We start from the raw sequence: 20,095 nt of genomic DNA on the forward strand, positions 1-20,095 counted from the left end.
CACCGATCTTCTCCTCAACAAAACAAAAACCTCAACCAGTTGTCAGTCTCTAAATTAACCCTAACTCTCAACCTTTATTTGGAACAGAAGGTATTGGTACTGCACCCTGGTAAACTTTCCTATGCTATCCCCGACTTACACACCTAAAGCCACTGTAGCAAAAGTGATGTTCATGTTTGGAAATCTTCTAGCATTACTTGCATTCTTTTATCAAGCAAAAACTTTGTTCCACGTTAAAGTTGAAGCAGTTTATTGCAATTCACCGGCGAAGATGAGTGCCAGCCACAAAAACACAGCACCACCTGAGGAAGGGAGTGCCGGATCAAACACAGCAGTCCGGTATTCTGTTCCTGGTTCTGCTGCTACTTTTGCTAAGTTAAACTAAGGAAGAAATCATTTGTCATCCTTGGCATTGATCTTCTCTTGATCACCCTAAGTGAATGCTCAGGGTTAAGGGGGATCGCAGTACCGACCTCCTGCGGTAGGTTCTTTACTTGACATTCTTGAATTTGAGTGACAGAAATGTTGAACATAAGCAGATAAGCCAGAAATGCAACTCTGAGGCTTTGCCTACAAAAATAACTTATCCAGCCTCCATGATGATTACTATGCTTCAGAATGACAGGGAATTTACTTACGAGTGATAAATAATGTTCTGTGTACATGAATACCAGGCAGAAAGGAACTACCACTATATATTACAGCTCGCCCTGATTATAGTCACTCAAGTACTATTTTATATGATTATACTGTTATGGGCCACAAAGTGGAAAAGATGAACCATAGGGTCAAGTTTTGCCCTCTGTTTGCACGGGTATCCCACTCCCGTGCCTGGAAACCAAGTTTGTGAACCAGGAGTAGAATATATTTTTACGAAAGAAAACAAAACAGCGGACAAAACATTTGTTACTTCAGCAAGTATAAGAGTAAACTATTTATATAAAATAATAAATGAAACAGTCTTAGTTTACAGTAGTGCTTGTGAGTCTGGTCCCTGAATGCATACAATTAACATTGCTAATAGCCTGAGAATTTTGGCACTGCGTGTGGTGTATGTACACTCAGATGAAAGCTCTTCATTGCCATAGTTTCAGAGACTGGTTAGACTATGACTGGAAGTAAGCTGGCAGGGTCTGCGCAGAACTACTTCCACAGAGATCAGAAAAGCACAAGCTGTTCAGATGTTTGGTTCCTACTACTGGAGAAATATTCCTCGTACATAATAAAAACACTGTATTCTTCTGCATTGCAATCTGGTCTCAGGAAAAGTTCATATGGTGATTATTTTTTTGTTCCATTCAGCATTCACTTACTGAAGAATACACAGTTTTGCAAATCTTTAGAAGTTATCTATAACATGACTTGCTGTGCTGCCTGCTTTTTTCAAAGCACCGCCTCTCCCGGACATACTTAATACAATACAAAATGTTTGACTAAAGTTGCTTACTTGCATTAAGGTTTTTTTTGAGGATCTACAGACAACAGACTGAATTCTACCTGTTAGCCTGAAACAGATGGAACAGACTGTAAGGCTGCAATAAACTGAAGTTCTGTTACCTCGAACAATACCAGCATGTACATATTTTATTTACGTATGTTAAGTGCATATGTGTCCGGTTTAATGGTGCGACAATATATTCTAGTAAATGCAAGAGTTACAGGCTGTCATTTTCCAGGCATTAGATTTGTTATCACATACACTCCAGTGACACTGAAAGCAAAACATACAGCAGCTTGCTTACCTTGGCACACATTGTGATCGCTTTGCTCATACCCAGCTGCACACTGGATTTGATGAGTTGGGTTTGGAGGGGCACGGTGAGGATCAGCTGGAGTCCGTCGAATGACATTGTTTCGACCACTAGTGGATTCAGCTGCTGCTTCTTCTCGCTCATTTACAATAATTTGCGCTGTTCTAGGTAGACAGAGGTATCCTCCATAGTGGTTAACACATTTCATCCCACCTTTACATGCATCTGGGACTATTTCACATTCATCAATATCTGTGGTTAGCAACAACACAAGTCATGCTTTTAACAGTCGAACCTTCTGCAACAGCCATTAATACATCTAACACAATGAGACATGCAAGCACACCTCCTTGTCCAAAAGAGGGGTGTGTAATGACAATATTTAAAGAATATCGATGGCAAGTCTGTCTTTGAAATTTATTTACTGTACCTTTACAGCGTTGCCTAACAGGATCCCATTCATAGCCATCTGTGCATTGCTACAGAGAAAAAAAAATAATTAGGCTACTTGTGATTATTTTTGAAAAATAATCAAGCACGTTTCAACGAACTAAGTTTGACGCTAAAGGAAATGCAATGTTTGCGTACCTTGGTAAGCTAGAAAAATGGCTGCTGGTACAGCATTGCTGTGCAGGAACAAGTACATACAGAGAGAGCCTCTATCTCAGGAAGTTCCTGAGTTATTGTTTGTTGTGAGTAGGTAGATTTTATTGCAGCTGGGGACAAAGTGAGAAAAGCATCACTCGCTCCTTGCCTTGCTCCTATACGCTCTTTTAAAGCATGTGTCATTGGCCAAATGCTGGAACAAGCGAACCTCTGGATTGACCCAGCTGACCAGTATGAAAATCTTATGAAAAAGAAGCAAATTTTTCTGAATTTTGATCTTGTTCGCTGCCTTCCAACAGGTGAACATCTTTCATTCCTGGGGCTGGTTTGCCAGAGGGACTAATGGGCCTCTAAGCCACCGCACTTGATCCTCTCCCCCATTAGCACTCTAGCAATGGGGAAGGATCCCGTGACAGCTGGAAATTCATTCACATGCTTTTTAATCACATGACTCCAGGAACTGCAGTCTAGGAAGAACAATTTATATTGTGAGACATACAATAAACCGTTAGAGTTTATAACAGTGGGACTACTTACATAAATAAGACTGCAAAATTCCAACAAGACCATACTCAGCAACTCAGCATGTCAATGCTGACTAGCAAGTTCAGGAAGAATTTTAAATATTCTGCCCTGCAGTTAGGGTGGCATCTTCATTAATACTCTGCTCAAAAACATTAAATCGTCTGGAGGGCAGTAATTTTAATCACAGGTGACAGTTACGGAAACTGGTTAGCAAAGTGTCACAATGCTGCCAACTACAGCAGACACATTTAAAAGATCAATGAATCAACTGAGCTGCACCATGAAGGTGCATATGCATGCTATGCTGCTTAGGATATTACTTTAATGGCTCTATAGAAAAAAAGAATTGAGTCGGCTAATATAATTAGTCACAGTCAAGCAAGCTAAATCTCATTGCAACTCCTCTGCTGCACAGCAACCACACAAGTGACAAATTTGACCTGCTGATGCCAAGATCCACTTGTTCCATGCACTATCCTCAAGTTATTTTGAGGAACTTGTTGCTAACAGACACTGACTCAGCAATGGGATTGAAAGTATTTTCTTCATTTGCAGGTGACGCCAGCGATCTGCCAATGGGGCAGCGAGTTGTAACTTTGGAGGCTTTTTCTTCCAAAGGGGTAAGTGGACAGCAAATTGTATTACAATTCTTGATCTCTAAAGGAATGACTACATGCTGAGTTGACAACACCAAAGTTACTGTAGCTATGAAAACGCAAACCCAAAGGAAAACAGCTAATTCATGCATTTACTGAATCACCCAATTCCTGTTAATGCACAACAGAAGTACTGTCTATTTAACGGTAAGGAGCCAAGTCCATCTATTACTGCAGCTGAAGGGACTTTTACAGTAGAAAAGGATTTGGCCCTAAATGAATCCAATGTACGCATGAGAAACAGTAGCATCCCTAAGAGTAAAATTTCCAAAAGCTAAGGTTTGGGTGGGTTTTTTTGTTTTGTTTTGGTTTTTTGTTTTTTTGGTTTTTTTTACACAGTTTTACATGATTACAGTCTCGTGGTCACTGAAGCACCTAAATGCTAAGACCTCTTTGAAAATGGAGTATAGGAACCCAAGTAATATATGCATGCTAGAAATTTTCTATTGGTATAAACAGAGCTATGTAGGGTTATCAGAAAATGCTAATTAATTTTCTAGAAAGAACATGTAATAAATGCAGAAAAGGGGAGGGGGGATAGAATCCCTATATTAGTCTGGATTTTCAAAGGGTACTTAGACCTTCAGTTTCCACTTATATATAGGGACTTAAAAATCCCAGAGGCCTCTAAATAGAAGTACTCCCAACCTTCAAAAAATCTATTGCTTCTAAAGCCCAGTGTTAAAAGTATTTTATGACTGACTTCCTGATGCTCACTTGAGGCTTCTTTGAGCCCTGTCTTCTACATTAAGGTCCAACTCTGCAATATTTACTTGCTTGAGCCATCCCACTGACTTCAGTGGGATTACTTGTATAAGACACAATCTCAGTCTTTGGCTGTGGTTCTCTAACTTTTTGCATGTGTGCAGAATTTTCTGCTTGTGTGGCATTGCGCTAATGTCTGTACACATATTCAGAGGTCCACCCATATGAAGCAAGTTGCAGGGATTACAACTGTAATCAGATGTGAAAATGTGGGTTTTTCCCCAGCCCAAGCCGATGTAATTGCCACTCCTTCTATGACATGCATTATGCAAGCCAAAGACTGAATACAAGCAGATTAAAAAAAAAAAAAAAAGCCTCACAAAAAGGCCTTTAAATCTCTCACCCTATCACTTGGTTACAAGCAGAACCTATTTCCACTGTTCTTGTACAATTTTATCAAGCCATGCAAAAACCATTGCTCAGAACCAGCTCAGAAACTAACAGTCCTACGATCACTCCAGGACTTAGAAGCTTCATTAGAGCACTGAATTTTGAAGTACTTACATTCTGTTAAGAACAGCTTGAAATATCCAAAAGAAAACACAGAAGAATGTTTGACCTAATTATTTGTCAGATTCCATATATTTCAAGTGAAGGTCCTAAGGACCCTGTCTTTATGAAAATGCATTTTAAAATATTAAAACCGCATAATTTTGCTCAGTTCATCAAGCTCAGTCTGTAGATAAGCTTTTCAGAACAGGCAGTTGTAGCCTATTTTGCTCAATCCTGTCAACTTCAACTTTAAAACTCCGTTTCATTGCAGGAACAGCTTATTTTATGGTTAACATTCGAACTCAAAGAACTCTGTATTGCATGCTATACATTGGCAAGAAATTTGGTTTTTCTTAAGGGTCATTTAGGGAAGAATCCCTGCAAAGCAGTAATTATCTCAAACTCTATTAAACCTTACCGTGTATGTTATGGTTTCCTCAGTTTCCTGCGAATGTACTGTAATAAGAATGAGACCAGCCAAGAACGTAGCTGTCAACATCGTGAACCTTGAAAGAAAGAAAGAAAAAAAAAAATCACCAAATAAAGTGGGAATATTTTTAGCGCTCTCCTTGGCTGGAGGCCGCGGTCAGCACCTCCGGGACCGGGTCCTGCCTCGGCTGCGAGCGCAGGGCGCCCGCCCAGCCCCTACCTGGGGAAGCGGCCGGGGCGCTGCCCCTTTGCTCCTGCAAGAAGAGGGTGAGGTCTGGCCGTGCCTCCAGCCCCTTGTCGTTTATCCAGCTGAGGAGGGGGGAAAAAAATAAAAAATAAGTCAGTGGAGTTATAATACCGCACTTAATGCCACACCGGACGGGAAGCCGTGCACCCCGGCGCGGCGCGGGGCAAGGCGCAGGCGGAGCGACCGCCCTGCCATCGCACGTTTTGGGGCGGCAAAGCGATTTTTAGGTAAAAGCTTCCCGGCCGCAAGGAGAGCGGGGGGGGGTGGGGGGTGTGTGGGGAGAGCCAGGAGGGACGAGCCCCGGCAGCCACGTCCCCGCGGGGAGAAGCCACCGTCGGGCCGGGCCGAGCCGCTCCCGCCGGGCACCTGCTGGGCTCGGCCCGGGGCCACCCTGCCCGGGGAGCTGCCCCCGCTGCCCGCTCCTACCTGCGGCGGGGCCGGTGCGGGCGGCGGTGGGTGCTGCTGCTGCTGGTCCCGGCAGCGCCTTACCGCGGCGGCTCGGCCCCGTCCGTCCGTCTGTGCGTCTGTCTGTCTCTCTGTCTGTCCGCTGGCTCCGCTGCGGTGCCGGCACCCGCTCGCTCTCCTCCCCCCCCTCCCCCCCCCCCCCCCCCCCGGCGGGCCTTCAGCGAAACAGAACCGGTCCCGGCTCCTACCGGAGCCCCCGGACGCCCCCTACCGACCCCGCGGCGGCCGGAGCCCTGCGGCGGGGCGGGGCCCTCCGCCGCTCCCTGCCCTCGCCCGCCGGGGGTGCCCTGAGGCGGGGCAGGTGCGGGGCCCGCCGCCATGTTGGGGCTGTGAGGGCCGGGCGGGGCGCCGCCGCCTGAGGGGAGCCGCGGGCCCCGCGCGCTGCAGGAGGGCACCTTCCGCCAGCCCTGCGCGGGCAGCGCCGCCACAGCCGCTCCCTCCCGCCGGGCAGGGAGAGGGACACACATACCGCCTCGAGTCTCGGCAGCTGACTCGAAGCCCCGTGAGGCAGAGGTGAGAAGGAGGGAAACGCCGCGGCCCTGGCGGGTTTACCTCAGGGAGGTGATAGCAGGCCTGCCCTCACCCTGCTCTGTGTAGTGCCGCGTGTGGGATGGCTGCCCTACGACATGAAGTAGTGGTGGTGCTGAGGGGTGGCGGCTGTCTTGCCTGGTGACAAATGAGCTTCGCCATCCTCTTACCTGAGTTTCTGGCGAACTGGCTCGTGCTGGATGCTGGGCTTGCTCCTTGGAGCACGATTTTGAAAGCCCATGTATAAATACATATTTTAAAAAATGTATACTGAATTGTGACTTCGCAAGCAATAGCGTTTATCAGGCTAGGCGAGCTATTTGGAATTTAAAATAGCAAGACTGATGTGTTTTCCTGCCCATTTTGAACCCAGTAAATAAAACCCATGAGGGGCCCTTTATAGGGAAATGCTTGTTCCTTTGGACACCGCGTAATTTCAGCAATTGTTACTTTTAAGAGCTGCTTCTGTATATGAAATGCCCTTATTTTCCCTACTAAGTTACTGGACTGAAGGGAGGATGAGGAGGCATTACAGAGATTGAGAAGCTCTCGTAGGTGGCACGGTTATGGTGAGGAGCAGCCTGCCAGTGAACTCAAGAGTTCTGCAGGGGGGGAAGATGAACCTTTAGGACCCCAATTTTGCTTCTGGGTCACTGTGCCATCATAGTGCAGCTCTATTCTATTCCTCTAGTTGAACATGAGGTCTTTTAATTTTTAAAAAAAGTTTTTACCTCCTTAATGTTGACCATGAAGGCCCTGGAGAACTTAAGAAATCCTGAAAAAAGGTCATACTAGGTTGCAGGCCTCTGGCACTGCTGGCCTAGAGAATAGCTTTCCTCTATAATCCCTTAAATTCTTAAATTACATTTGATCTTACGTAAAACATAATTCCTTTTTTGGATGGCTACACATTAATTGCTTTTCTTACCTGTTTTAGAAACAGCCAAGCTGGTAGTTTCAGAATACTTTTATCTGCAACAGTATGTTGCCTTTTTTTTTTTTTTTTTAGCTAGTTGTGACAGGAGACAGGATTTTTCCTCTGTCTCTTCAGTTTCTGTGCTTACAGGTAAGTGGGACTCCTAAAAATGTAGGACTTAACAGGCCATGCACCTCACTAGTAATGAAAGTACAGAAGCAACAACATGATGTAATAGAGAAAATTTAGGTTGACTATATTTTTAGGACAATTTGCATGTACTTTCATATGCCAGCCTATTTAACAGGCTGTCTTTTGATACGTACTCTCCTGGTCCAAAAATGATTCCCTTAAAGCCTATATGTCATTTTTTACAGATACAGCTTCAAAGTGTTAGATTGGCTCTAAGTCAGAGACTCCTGTTAATGTAAACTGGATTCATATTGGTGATGTGGCCCCTAATGTTTTTTCAAATTTTATGGTTTGTGCTTACAGAAAGCAGTACACACGCTTCTAATAATTGAATGAATGCAAAATGGTAATATCAATTACTTTTATCTACTGGCAGGAACACTTAGTGAGTTTTGAATGCATTGTCATATCTGCCATCCAAAGAGAACTGAATTTAACTTGTTGGATTCTGGATTAAGTAGAAATTTTTAAGTTTTGTCTTAATCTACCGCCTAGGGAAACACTGCCTATATCACAGGATTGGTTGTTTTCGCTCTAGAAAAAGAGAAGCAGAGAACAGCAGAAACATCATTTTGGAGGATGTATGAACACCGGCCGAACATAGATCCAATACTTGGTTTCAGACATGGTATACATCTACTGAAATACCATATTCTGCTAAAGATAGTCCTCCGTCCTTTAAAGGGAGGTAGTAGACTCAGTTCCTGCATTTGTAGTTCAGGTATTTCCTACTGAGGGAGGTGGAACTTTGCCTGATGTAGGATACCGGGATTTAGACCCTTGGAGGAGTGTGTGAGGCATGTGAATGAGCTGCTCAGCAGTAGAACAAGTTAGTTATGTATCTGAAATGTTTGAAGACGTCATGTCATGGTCAAACCACCCCTTCCTTCTTGCTGACCATACAACATGACATTGCCAAGGCCAACCCCTTACAACAGTGGCCGACAGCGCGTCCTATTGAAGCAGCCCTGCAAGGCTGGCCCCTAGTTATTTGCTTTTGGCTCCTTCTCAAAATGGTGCACTCTATTTCCTACTGCTTTAGTGAACCCTTTGTCACATCTCAGCTTTTGCTTTCTCTAAAACCCACAGTTTTCATGCATTCTTTAACTCGCATGTGTTTGCGACTGAAACGTTCACATTTTTCCTTCCTGGCAGGACTTGTTGCCACCCCCCATTGTCCTCAAAAACCCAAGGATAGGTAGGCTGAAGGAAGACTGTGTGTGTGGTTAAAATGTCACTGCACTCCAACTAATTCTGGCTGCTAGACTTGTCCCTGGGGGCAATAGACAGCTGGACATAATTTAGAGCAGGCTGAGATTGATATTAGAGGCTCGCCCGAAAATGAGGAAAACAAAATTGCAGTTTAATCTCTTCTACTCCCAGATCTGACCCCCTTTTCCTGTTTCAAACATAGCTCACTAGAACAGAAAATCAAGCACACAGTGAATTTAAGCAACTTGTATTTGTCAGCTCAGGGGACTATCAGTGTCAATTTAAGATGATTTCTTTTCCCGAGCATGTCATATCAAGTAACACTGGAGTTGTCTAAACTAAGAGTTGGAATGGTGGAGATGTTATTTTCATGTTGGACTCACAGGAATTTTAGAACATAAATTATTTTGATAACATGGCAGGCTGCCTTTCTGCCACACTGCCTGCAAATGTCAAAATTTTTTCCACGTTTCAACTTGGAAATGACATAGTGTTGGTGAAGGATAAATTGTGAAGAATTATATGTCTGACTTTATTGCTGATTAAATATGACAAATGTTGAACTTTTATTTGAGGTAAGATTTTAGAAGTTTATTTATCTTCAAGGGAGGTATCATGAGTATATTGTTTGTGGCGTGAGGTGTGACTTTACTGTAAACTTAATTTGAAAGAAGAACTGTGCTAACAAATTAGTCTCAGTTTTTATAGAAAGTTAACAGTGAGAGGTAAAAATGTCCCGTATCGCTTTCTGATATGTTGACATTACAAGAAGTTAATAAGGACCAAAATGTCAGTAGCAAAGGACAGAGAACATATTCTCTCCTTCTTCTTAAGCCTCTCATTAAAATCAAACATGTATTTATTGTTATTGTTTGCTGCTTTGCATTACAGTAGAGGACATAGGTGACTGATGATACAAACACATAATTAGAGAAAACTCCTGCCCCATAATTCTTGCAATTTGATGAGGAAAGAAGCCCAAGAGTTGGATTAGAAAATCTAGTATCTTACAATTTCAGCCTTTATTTTGCTAAAATTATCTCCTGTACAAGAGATCTCGCATGAGTTTTGTTGTGCTGAGGCCTTTGGCTAACTTAGGCTAACCTGTGATTTCAGTTCTAAATGCCTAACAGTACTCTGAGGATATTAAAGTATAATGTTGTTGCCATTTTTGATTTTAACTTTTACTAAAGATCAAGCATGTGGTTAGCATGAAATTTATTAAGCATTCAATTTACTTTTCTTCTCCAATTTGTGTTTTGTATGTTTCTGTAAACTCTTGACAGAAATTTGAATGCCCAAAGAATATGGTAATTGTATTCTCACCAGAGTCCTCGGACAGTAAAAGAAAATGTGAGTGAGACTGAGGGGGTGAATGAGAAAGGCATCTGCCCAGAGGCTGCCCATCTTTTTCAGTGCTGCAGTTGTACATAATAAAAAAATTGAAGGGCTTCCGAAGTGTGAGTGGTTTCCTGATACAGCTGGAAACAACGAATGAAATGAGGATGTGATTGTGTGTGGGAAGGGTGAGTCCATTTTACTTTGCAAGTGTGGTTCACCACCTCTTGTGTCTTACATAATTAGTATTTTTCATGACTGTAAACCACTCTTGTCGGTACTTATGTGTGATGTTAATTTAAGGCTTCCCTTTAAAAAACGAGAGAATATGGCTTGCAGGTGCTTTCTCAGTGTTTTCAAGGGCATAACTTTGAGGCCCAATTGAACAGAAGTTTACTCACCATCCCAAAATGTCTGTTCTTAACCATACAGGTAAAGACTATTTAATGGAGTAAGAATTTCAGGTATGACAGATTTGGGCCTTAACTTAAAATGCACCACTATTGCTGTGAACATTTTATTCTGATAAGCAATTGTATCTGGAATTTGAACAGTCTTCCTATCTTTTGCCTGTATGGTTATTTTTAACTCATTCAATCATTTTATTCTGTGTAGCAGCTCTTCTCCGTTGCTCTCTCCACCAGGGATTTCCCTTCTCTTCTCTTTTTCTTTTTCTCATGCCAGGTAAAAGAAACAGCCGACCGGGGAACATGCATCAGTGTAAGTGTGTGGCTTTTGTAACACTGGAGTTGTCATTCCTTCTTTCCTTTTTCTGGAAAACCAGTTTAAATCTGATGCTGTACTAGGTTTCAACCAGTTTGGTTAAAATGAGAACTGTCTAGAACCTTTCCACAGAAGTATAACCCATCTGAGGAATAGATGACTTTCCTGATGTTCAAAATATTAGCTGGAATATATAGTTTTCTTCTGATTAAATATGTCAGTGCAGTTCCTTGCTCTGGCTAAGAGGCAAAATAGAAATGCCAGAATTCAGATCCAGTATGACCCAGAATATGTTGGAGACAGTTTTCATCTCTAGTTTTGGCTTCTCATGGAACTTTGTGCAAATCATTTAATCTAGTTCTTGGTACACTCTGTCTGTGAAATGAAGAAAATACGTGATGCTTGCACAGGGAAGTGGGGCAAATGGATTCACATATGTATCTAGGATTTCCAAAGGCAGTTAAATGTCTTACATACCCAGATGCCTTTCAAAGTCGATGGAATTTGGATTCTTACCTGTGACGTTGGCTTCAGGCAGCAGTGACAGGGCCTGCCGTGGGCACCTTGCTCTTGACTCAACTGAAAGTAGAATCAGGCAGAATTTCATCTAGCAGCGTTCATGTTTCAGAGAGAAAAATGAATGGGGATGAGTGAAAAGTCCATGTCCTCTTTTTCTCTTCCCTCTGCGTAGGAAATCCATTTGCCTTTCCTCTGAGCTGTAGGTGTCTCTTTTTGTCCTGTAGACTTTTTCATTTCTGAGAAAGGTAAATGTGAGCTGATTGGAATAGAATATGTATGTATGATTAGCATGGGTTTCTAATTGGCAGGTCAACTTCAGCAGGCTACTCAAGATGTTAATATGCCCTATTGTTAATTTTTGCAGTATTCCAGTATTGTATTTAGCTCCAGATTTTTTGGTTTTTTTTTTTTTGAGTAATTCAACCTTTTTTGCCCTCAGTCAAGAGTATGTAGAGTATTCCTGATTTTCAGACAGTGCTAAACACCTTCAGGGCAGACATCCATAGTTGAAAACCTTCACCTGCTTCCTGCAGAACCTCATGGAGCTAGAATGGAGAGTGACAGTGTTGTGATCTTTCAGCACAACAAAAATGAGACAGCTCAGAAATGCTGCAGTGGAAGAGGACCTTAGAAGAACAGATTTGTGGGGCAGAGCTCTTGCTGATGACTGTTCTGCTTTTTAGAATTCAGAAACATCAGGATCAGTAGATATGTTATACAATAATTGGGTTTCATAAGCATCTTCTGAACTCTCTGAGTTTTCTTTTCTTTTTTTACCTTTTGAGAAGAAGTTATTAATATCGGAAAAGCAGCAGCATTGCTTATTTATATTGTGTGTGGGTGAACTTGGCAAACAACCTGCCCAGTTAACCTGTTAATTATTATCCAGAGACACAACTTTTCTGGTGAATATCTGCGTGTTAATACTAAAGGATATATGTCAGAGCATTTTAATTCCCTAGAATATTAAGCTTACTTAGTGCTAGTCTGTATGCTGTCACACAGAAAAGAGAGGAAAAATAACAGTGGAGATTTTCCTTTTTGTGAGATTAAACGGGTTATCCTCTCACCCCTCTTTGCAGATACATGCGGTTGAGAGGCATCAAAATTCTGGAAAAGGCTGGAAGATGATACGACTGAAAGCTGGCACAGAAAAGTCCTTATCCCTGTACGCTCCCAAAATACGCGCTGTAGGAGTTTAACCACATCAGGGAAAAACTCAGTTCTGGACCGAGACGGAGGGAACACCACTGCTCTCAGTCATGGAGGTATCCCTTTTAAGAGGCTGCAGAAGGATACCAAACATTTTGTCTGTGTAATAAACTAACACGTAACTTACAATATAGGTTTATTTTAATTTATGCGTAACACGGGGATTCTTTTTTTATTAATCAGGTCATGTTTTTGTTCCCTGGAAGTCCGAAGCCCTGACAAATTAATCCTGCTCATTCACACCTTACCGTGCTTTAAGGGCTGTTAAAATTTAGAAGACTGCTAATGCCAAAAATGATCAAGGCCCAAAATAAACTGATCAATACAAAGAAAAACAAATATCCCTCTCCACCCCCATCCAGAGCAGCGCAGTGTAGTTCAGTTAACTTGCTTATGTCACTCAAGAAACCTCGAAGCTCTGTTTTGCCAACAATAGCCTCAGTGTGTTTGGGGCTGTGGGCCTCTTTGGCACCACAGCTGCAGGTCGTAAATACAGTTCTGGAGATTAAGATATTAAAGTGTCCCTCTTTGGAGGCTGCAGAACAACGCCTGAGGTATTGCCGCCTGCCTCCGAGGCAGCCTGGTAGCTCCCGGGGCTGTCAGGTGACTGTACGGCGCAGGCTCAAAGCGGTTCCCACATGTGGGTTAGCTCCTCTCAGAAATGACATTTCTGCCATTTCCCGTGTTAGCCAGGGAGTGTTTGGTACGCCACGCATCCAGTTCCTGCAGAAGGCTTCTTGATGTTGGGTAAAGTGGTTTGCTGAACACGAAATCAGGGTACATAAGGTAAAGGATGGGTACGTGCTTTAAGAAAAGCACTGGACATTTTGTGCAGACCAGGTTAGAGTTGGAGCACCAGTCTGTCCTTGTGTCTTTCTGTGCACTTAGAAAATAGTAACAAAAAGAAGGGTGCATGGGGAAAAAATCACTTGTACCAGTGCAAAGGAGGGGAATGGATTCTACTCGGTGTCTTACTAGTACGTACTTCCAGACTGCTTATTTATTACCTTTTAGCCCATTTTATGTAGAAAAGGTTTTTGCTTTCCAGCTCCCTTACTCTTGAAAAAATGTGCCTTTCTCACTGTAGTATTTGACAGCACTTTAAACAGTGAACTGCGGTTGCAGAAGGTTTCAATTCTAGCAGCAGTAATTAGAACGTGTCAGAATTTTGGATAGGCCTTGGTCATTTATGATCACGTTCATCATTCATTTTTCAAATACATATCTCTAAGAGAGATCAGACTTTTACCATATAAATTCAACTCTGCAAGAAAACACTAGAGCAGGAAAAGCATAATGGATTGAGCTTGCCTGTGCTTTTCTCAAATCAAAGGGGAACTCTTGGTTCAACATTTTGTCAGCAAATTGTGGCTGAGTTATTAATTATCTGTCTCAGTTATTAAGTACCTGGAATTTATAAATCTTTCAGGAAGGCATTTAATATACAAATCTCGGAATGTTACTGGAGCTCCTGACTGGTATCTCTAAGTAAGTTTTGGATGCTGAGAAACATGTAATCTTGAAGATGAATGAATTAAGCCCGTTGAAGTCAATTGTTTGGCTGTGTGATTGTAAAATAGCTTTTCTGGCACTTGTTACTTTAGGACCAGGGGTCAGATTCTTTCTCTGCCTTGCACTGGAGATGCATTGAAACTCATGTGGCCCGACTGCGGTGGGTTAGGAGCCTGTTACATTTTTGTGAGTAACCGTACGTCATGGCTTTTGGGGATGGGTCTTGTAGGTGCTGTTAGCTGGTAAATTCCTTGCTGCTTTAAAGGGGAGGACACAAAAACAGTGGAGGTGACTTTGGCCTCAAGACTGTGGCACTGCAGTTATTAAGAAGGACCTTTTCTTATTTTTCCCGTGCTTTTCTTCAGTCCCCTTTGTCATGCCGATTCAAAAGATTAGCCAAAAGCAAAAAGAGAAAAAAACGTGACTGTTGGACCATGATGTCATTCAATGGAGTCGTTGCTTAAAACTGTTTTCAGGAAACTGTAATAATTACTGAACTTAGCATTAATTCAGAATCAGCTCTCACCCTGTGTGGAAATAGAATGTAACTGGTGTGTGTGAGTGTGAGTGTGTGTATTAACTTGCATGTATATCACAAGATCAGTGAAAACTTGGGGGGGGGGTTTCAGAGTAAGAGGCAATGTACTCTTGAGCTCTGACAGTCATTGTCACAGTACTCGAGGCTGCTCTGCCACTGTGTCCTGATCTCATCTACAGGGACACGTCTTATTACCAAGAAGGGAGTTCTTTGTGCTTAATACAGTCTGTTCACTTAGAAAGTGCAAAGATGACATCTAATTCTGTCTGTTTTACTGGTGGTTTTGTGATGACAGCACCTGAATTCTATGAGTAGAACTGTATGAAAATGAGAGTTTTCTTAAAAAAAAAAAAATCATGTAAATGGGTGAAACCTTTCTAATGATGGTTCTAAGGAGAAGACTGTAAAACAGTCTTACCAGCTCTTCTTCCTATAGCTTCCTCCCTTCCGCCAAATATTTTCCTTTCTTCTTTAATTAGCAGGAAATTTTATAAGAGGATGTATAATTTTGTTTCTCTGAAGGTAGAGGGTTGAGTGGTTTTACAGCATTCCTTTAGAGCTAATAATGATTCAAAGTTAACAGTCACATAACATTCATTTTAGAGCAAACGTGTATAAAAAAATACTTCTGTGTAGAAAATCACAGCTTACGGGTGTTGCACAAGGCATTATTTTGGATGGAATTGCTCCAGATTCTTGACACACTTCATCCAATTAACTTCCATTTTCATCTCCAACATGGCTGTCGTTATTTAGTAGAAGCCTTCTGTAACGCAGGAAATGTATCTGTGCTGTAGGCCTGGAGTGTGGTAAATCGTGATGTTTAAAAGTTGGCCCCTGTGGGCTGGGTTTAAATTGCTAGAACACACTTTGTTGTGTAAGTCACATTTAGCAGCGTTAGGTGAGGTGGTAAGGATAGTATCTTCTCTACAGCAGAACAAATATTTACTTGAGGTGGATTAACAGTTTCTCAGTTTTAGGTTTTGGGGTTTTTTGTTTGTTTGTGTTTTAAGTGTGCATTTTAGGAAGGTAAATAGGAGCTATTACAATATCTCATTTGGAGTCAGAAGACCTTTCACGGCGCTGCTGCCTTCTCAGAATGATTTCCCAGTGTCAGGCAAAGAATATCATGGAGGCATGGAAGAAAGGTGAATGGATTTATTTATAGTAATCTTTATTAGAGAAAAGCTCTTGACTTTTCCTCCTTCGTTTTCCAGGAGGAAATGAAGATCACATACATTTCCTTCACAAAAAAGTAGGTTTGGTTTTTGTCCACCTTGAGATCTGAATGAAATCTTTATTCCCAGTTGGCAGTATGTGACACAGCATACCTTTTGGGACAGGCTGTGTGAGGGATTAATCATTGTTGTGAATTCATTAACAGCAGTAATAAATTATTTTACAACTATTAGGGATCCTCAGTAATTTTACTAACTTGAATTTAAAAGCATGCGAACGGTGTAAGTGAATTATGAGATAATACTAAATAGAGATGTTTGCTCACAATTTAACTTCTAGTTCTCAAGCTATCAGTTGTTTACTGGTCTGGACCAATGAAGTGCTAAAAGCTAAATACTGTGAAATGTTAAACTTTGATGAAAGATATGAAGAAAGAAACTGTTTCTTTTGCCAACACTGTGGTCAACAGCAGTGCCCTGACCTGATTACTTAAGCTGATGTTTTTCCTAAATCTGTCATGAATCAGTAATTATCAAGTTTTGCAATACTCAATGATTCTCTTGTGAATAGCAAAAAGATTTGTTATTGTAGGTTGGTATTTTCTGAAAAGAAGGGTTCAACTCTTGCATCTGCAAGCTCTATACAGTATGTTTTGCTTTTTTGCCTGGAGAACTGTGGAATGCCACAACAAATCTCCTGAAAGATTACACAAAATGTGAGGAAAATTCAGTCCGGCCTAATCTGGAAGTGACCCCTCTGGTGTCTTTTAAAATAAACTTTCATGTCAGTGTGTTTTTCCATTCATGGTTGGAAGATAGCCAGTACAAGTATTCAGTTGTAGGGCTTGACTTGTAGGGCTTCTAATAGGAAAAGGAGCTCGTACAACATATTATTATTATTAGCGGGGTGTTCTCATAGTAATTTAATATGGTAGTCCCAGAAAAATTTCCCCTTTCCCTTGCACCGAGTGCCATGTGGCAGTGTGAGGTGTGTTGTGAATTGGGTCAGAGGAGGGACTAGGTCCCTGAATGAGGCTGGAACTTCAATCGATGCTTCCCTTGATTATGGTGGCAGAATACTAACAGCTGGCTTCGAAGCCCTGGGAATCCTTGCAGCTCCTGGCTGAGTTTTCTGAGAAATAAGGGACCAAAATGAGGGGAACTTCTCAGTTAAAGGGAATGAGAGATGTCACAGGATTCATTGACTCTTTAGACATTTAAAAAGAAAAGGATGGGATGGCAAAACCTCTGTGGGGCTTATTTGAAGGATGCTTTCGGTTTATGTCCACGCAGATCTGTGGCTAGAGCCTCGTGGAAGTGGGACTTGGCTTCAAGCTACGTGTGAAGTTCCTGCGGAGCCTGCCATCCCCTGAAGCTTGTATAGGGAATGCAGCTGAGTATGAGGTAAGTGGGACTGCGCTGCCCGTGTGGCAGAGCTCCTGTGGTCTGATTGACAGCAGTCACTTGTTGGCTGATGGGTGAGCCTCAAAGGGCAGAATGGACAAACAAGCAAGTCTAAATGCAAATGTTGATTTGAGGGCATGGTCTTAACACTGGTGGAGATTTGTCCAGATGATAGGGGAGTTGATAGCAGGAAGAAAAAAATTAAAAAAAAAAAAAAGAGGGGGAAAAAAAAAAAGATTAAAAAAAGAGAAAAAAAAAAAGAGAAGAAACTTGAACCAGCCAGTTCTTTTCTGGTGAAAATTGCTTAACGTAGATTTGCGGTTTTAAGTGAGCGTGCACATTAAAAGAATGCTGACCTTTAAAAACATGGTTTTCAATAAATTGCTATTGTTGCTTTTTAAAGCATGTGGACTTACAAGCAGCAGAAAATACCATAAGCCTATGAGATTGGGAATGCACCATGGAAACAAACTGCACCCTGGCAAAATAAAGAGATGTTTCCTCAATGGTGCTCTCCATTAAAAAGTCAACTCAGCATAGTTCCTTCTGAATTCTGCGTACAGTGATACTGTATACCTCTCAAAGATAAATGCACGATAAACCAGTGAATTAAATGGTAACCGCTGTGTTTTGCTTTAAAACAAAGAAGGCCTTTATAAGATTCTTGAGCCGAGGTTATATGTTGTGGATCCATTGTGTAGGAATGCAATGAAATTATTCCTCTTGGAGATAACAAAAAAGATCTCGAAATGTAGAGCTGCCCTCTAGTGGCAAAATGGTAGTATGAGGTGTACTTGTCTCCAGTGCTCACAGGGGTTGAGAAGCAGAACGCTTACTGGAAGGCAAACAAAAATGTGCAGATAGTTTTTGAAGGGGTTCTATAGGTACAGTTCAAATGTCAGGCCAGCAGTGGACAAGATGGAATATCAGACATAGAGCACGGGCATAGTGCCCTCTGCGGAGGCGGTCTTTCACAGTTCTCCTACCGTATGGCGTACAGAAACACTCCACAGACTTCATATCCAGAGCTTGTTCCAAAAATTCTCAATGTATTGAAAAAGTTTGAACCTGGACGTTTGCTTCAGCTCATTTTGGGAAGAGAGATCATCTATGAAACTGAGATGTAGCTGCATAGCTGAACTTGCCCTAGTCTGGAACCGTTGTGATTGATGGCTTTGTCCAAGGTTATTCTCAGCAAGATGAAAGAACTCTTTCCTGAATGCTACATTAATCCTCTTCACTTCTAGTTTGCATAGTCTTCTGCTCTGGTTCATGAAGAAAGGAACCTTCGGGGATGAAATAAGCCAAAAATAGGAATCCTCTGAGCAGACTCACCTTAGAAAGGAAGATAATGTCTTTTTGGAGAGTGCCAGCATATTCTAACATAATATATGCAATTAAAATAATTTTCCTCTTGTTTAAACTGTAGTAATAACTACCCCCCACCCCCTTAACTCAATTTACTTCTTAAAATTGCATGAAAGAGAAAAGAATCAGAGAAAGTTATATAAGTGATGTAGCAAGCTGTTACTTCCAGGCATTATGTCCTTTGTGAGGCTTCATTTGTTGCCTTGTCAAAGCAATTAACTAACACTCTATGGTACCGTTATTTGGAAAAGGATGTGAGCTCCTGTAATGACTGCAAAGGTGTCTGTCCCTGTGACGTTAGGAAGAGCTAGACTGGTTAGCACAGGTTAAACTTTTCTGTCGTGGTATGGCATTTTCTGAAGCTGCTGCTGCATCTTCATCTTCTGTGCAAAATTTCTGTTTCAGTTTGGTTAAACAGAAAGTTGGGTAAGATGAATTCGGGAAAAAAATCTGAACCTGGCAGGCCGAGGAATTCTGTATGCAACGATTTGTCTTAAGGTTCAGGTTCTGGGAATAACAGAGTGTTTCAGATTCACAGAGGGAATCTGGGAGTGGCTGCATTACTCCAGTGTATTTTTTGAGATGACAGCGGATACTTCTGTGGGGGAAGAGTGAGACACAGAGGAGAAGGGTATGAAAGGCTCTTGCTGAGAGGTTTCTTTGTGTGTGTTAATATCAGTGTGGATAAACGGAGAGGTAAAGATAATATTGATTGCAAACAGTTTTAATCAATGTACACTGCCTGCGCAGACTCTTCAAAAGACTGAAATGAGAGTGAAGACCTCTGCTCGGGAAAGTCAGTGTAATAAGCAGAGCCTAAGGAGTGTTGATGAATCGGGTTTTCCTTTATCCATGCTTACTGAGTACATCTCCCCCCTATTCATGTTTCCTACTGCCTCTTTTATTTTCCTCTTAATGAATGCAATGCTTCTTAGAAGGCAAAAATCAATTTCTCTGGGTGCAGAAGTCCTGGAAGTATGGACAGACCTCTGAACTCATATGCGCACGTTGTACAAAGCACATGCGTACACACACACACAGAGCACACGCGGCTGTGTAAGGGCCTTTCTGGTAGCATCTGCTGTATTTGTCTCCATGGGTTCTGCAGAGGCTTCTCTGTGCGAAGCAGCGCAAAGCAGGTTTGGAAAAAGCTGAAAGAATAGATATCTCAATGGGGCTACCCCTTCTCATGTGTTGTGAACCAGAATTACTCAAGATAAGGGTGCTCTGGGTTATCTCTGGGGTTAGGAACTAGAAGGAGCCCCTTTTAATGTGGGTTTATTGTAGCTGCATGACTGGGAAGTCAAAGGGCTGTGCTGGAGACCACAGTCAGAGACCTCTCCCCAGAAAATCCTGGCCTTCTCTAAATTGCTGCAGACAAGGCAAAATCTTCTCTTCCTCGGTGGGCTGATGTTGACTAATCTCTGTGACTGTTCCCCTCCAAGGGCTAGTCTCCTGCTTTTAATGTAAGGTTGGACATCTTGGCTCAGTTCCATTGGTCAGAGTGTTCTTTGGCCTG

The 20,095-nt window shown here is 42.1% G+C and overlaps 1 protein-coding gene and 1 long non-coding RNA gene across 4 annotated transcripts in view; one reads left to right on the plus strand and one right to left on the minus strand.

Moving 5' to 3' along the window:
* Positions 1–6,042, minus strand: part of EFEMP1 (EGF containing fibulin extracellular matrix protein 1) — a 49,427-nt gene extending 43,385 nt beyond the window's left edge. Inside the window, exons 1-5 of one of the 3 annotated variants that reach the window (XM_074817114.1) lie at positions 5,898–6,042; positions 5,445–5,533; positions 5,214–5,301; positions 2,182–2,230; positions 1,743–2,003 (exon numbers count right to left, since the gene is read on the minus strand). In XM_074817114.1, coding sequence (XP_074673215.1) covers positions 1,743–2,003; positions 2,182–2,230; positions 5,214–5,294 — 391 coding nt within the window. In that variant the 5' untranslated portion in view covers positions 5,295–5,301; positions 5,445–5,533; positions 5,898–6,042. The remainder of the gene's footprint in view (positions 1–1,742; positions 2,004–2,181; positions 2,231–5,213; positions 5,302–5,444; positions 5,534–5,897) is intronic. The other 2 variants (XM_074817115.1, XM_074817116.1) reach the window with 2 other exon arrangements.
* On the plus strand, positions 3,445–17,477 carry LOC141920418 (uncharacterized). Its single transcript, XR_012622331.1, has 2 exons — positions 3,445–3,502; positions 17,098–17,477. It is a non-coding gene; the product is annotated as an uncharacterized LOC141920418 (long non-coding RNA).
* The last annotated feature ends 2,618 nt before the right edge of the window (positions 17,478–20,095 follow it).

The sequence above is a fragment of the Strix aluco genome, chromosome 3, assembly GCF_031877795.1.
Source record: "Strix aluco isolate bStrAlu1 chromosome 3, bStrAlu1.hap1, whole genome shotgun sequence".
Lineage (NCBI taxonomy): Eukaryota > Metazoa > Chordata > Aves > Strigiformes > Strigidae > Strix > Strix aluco.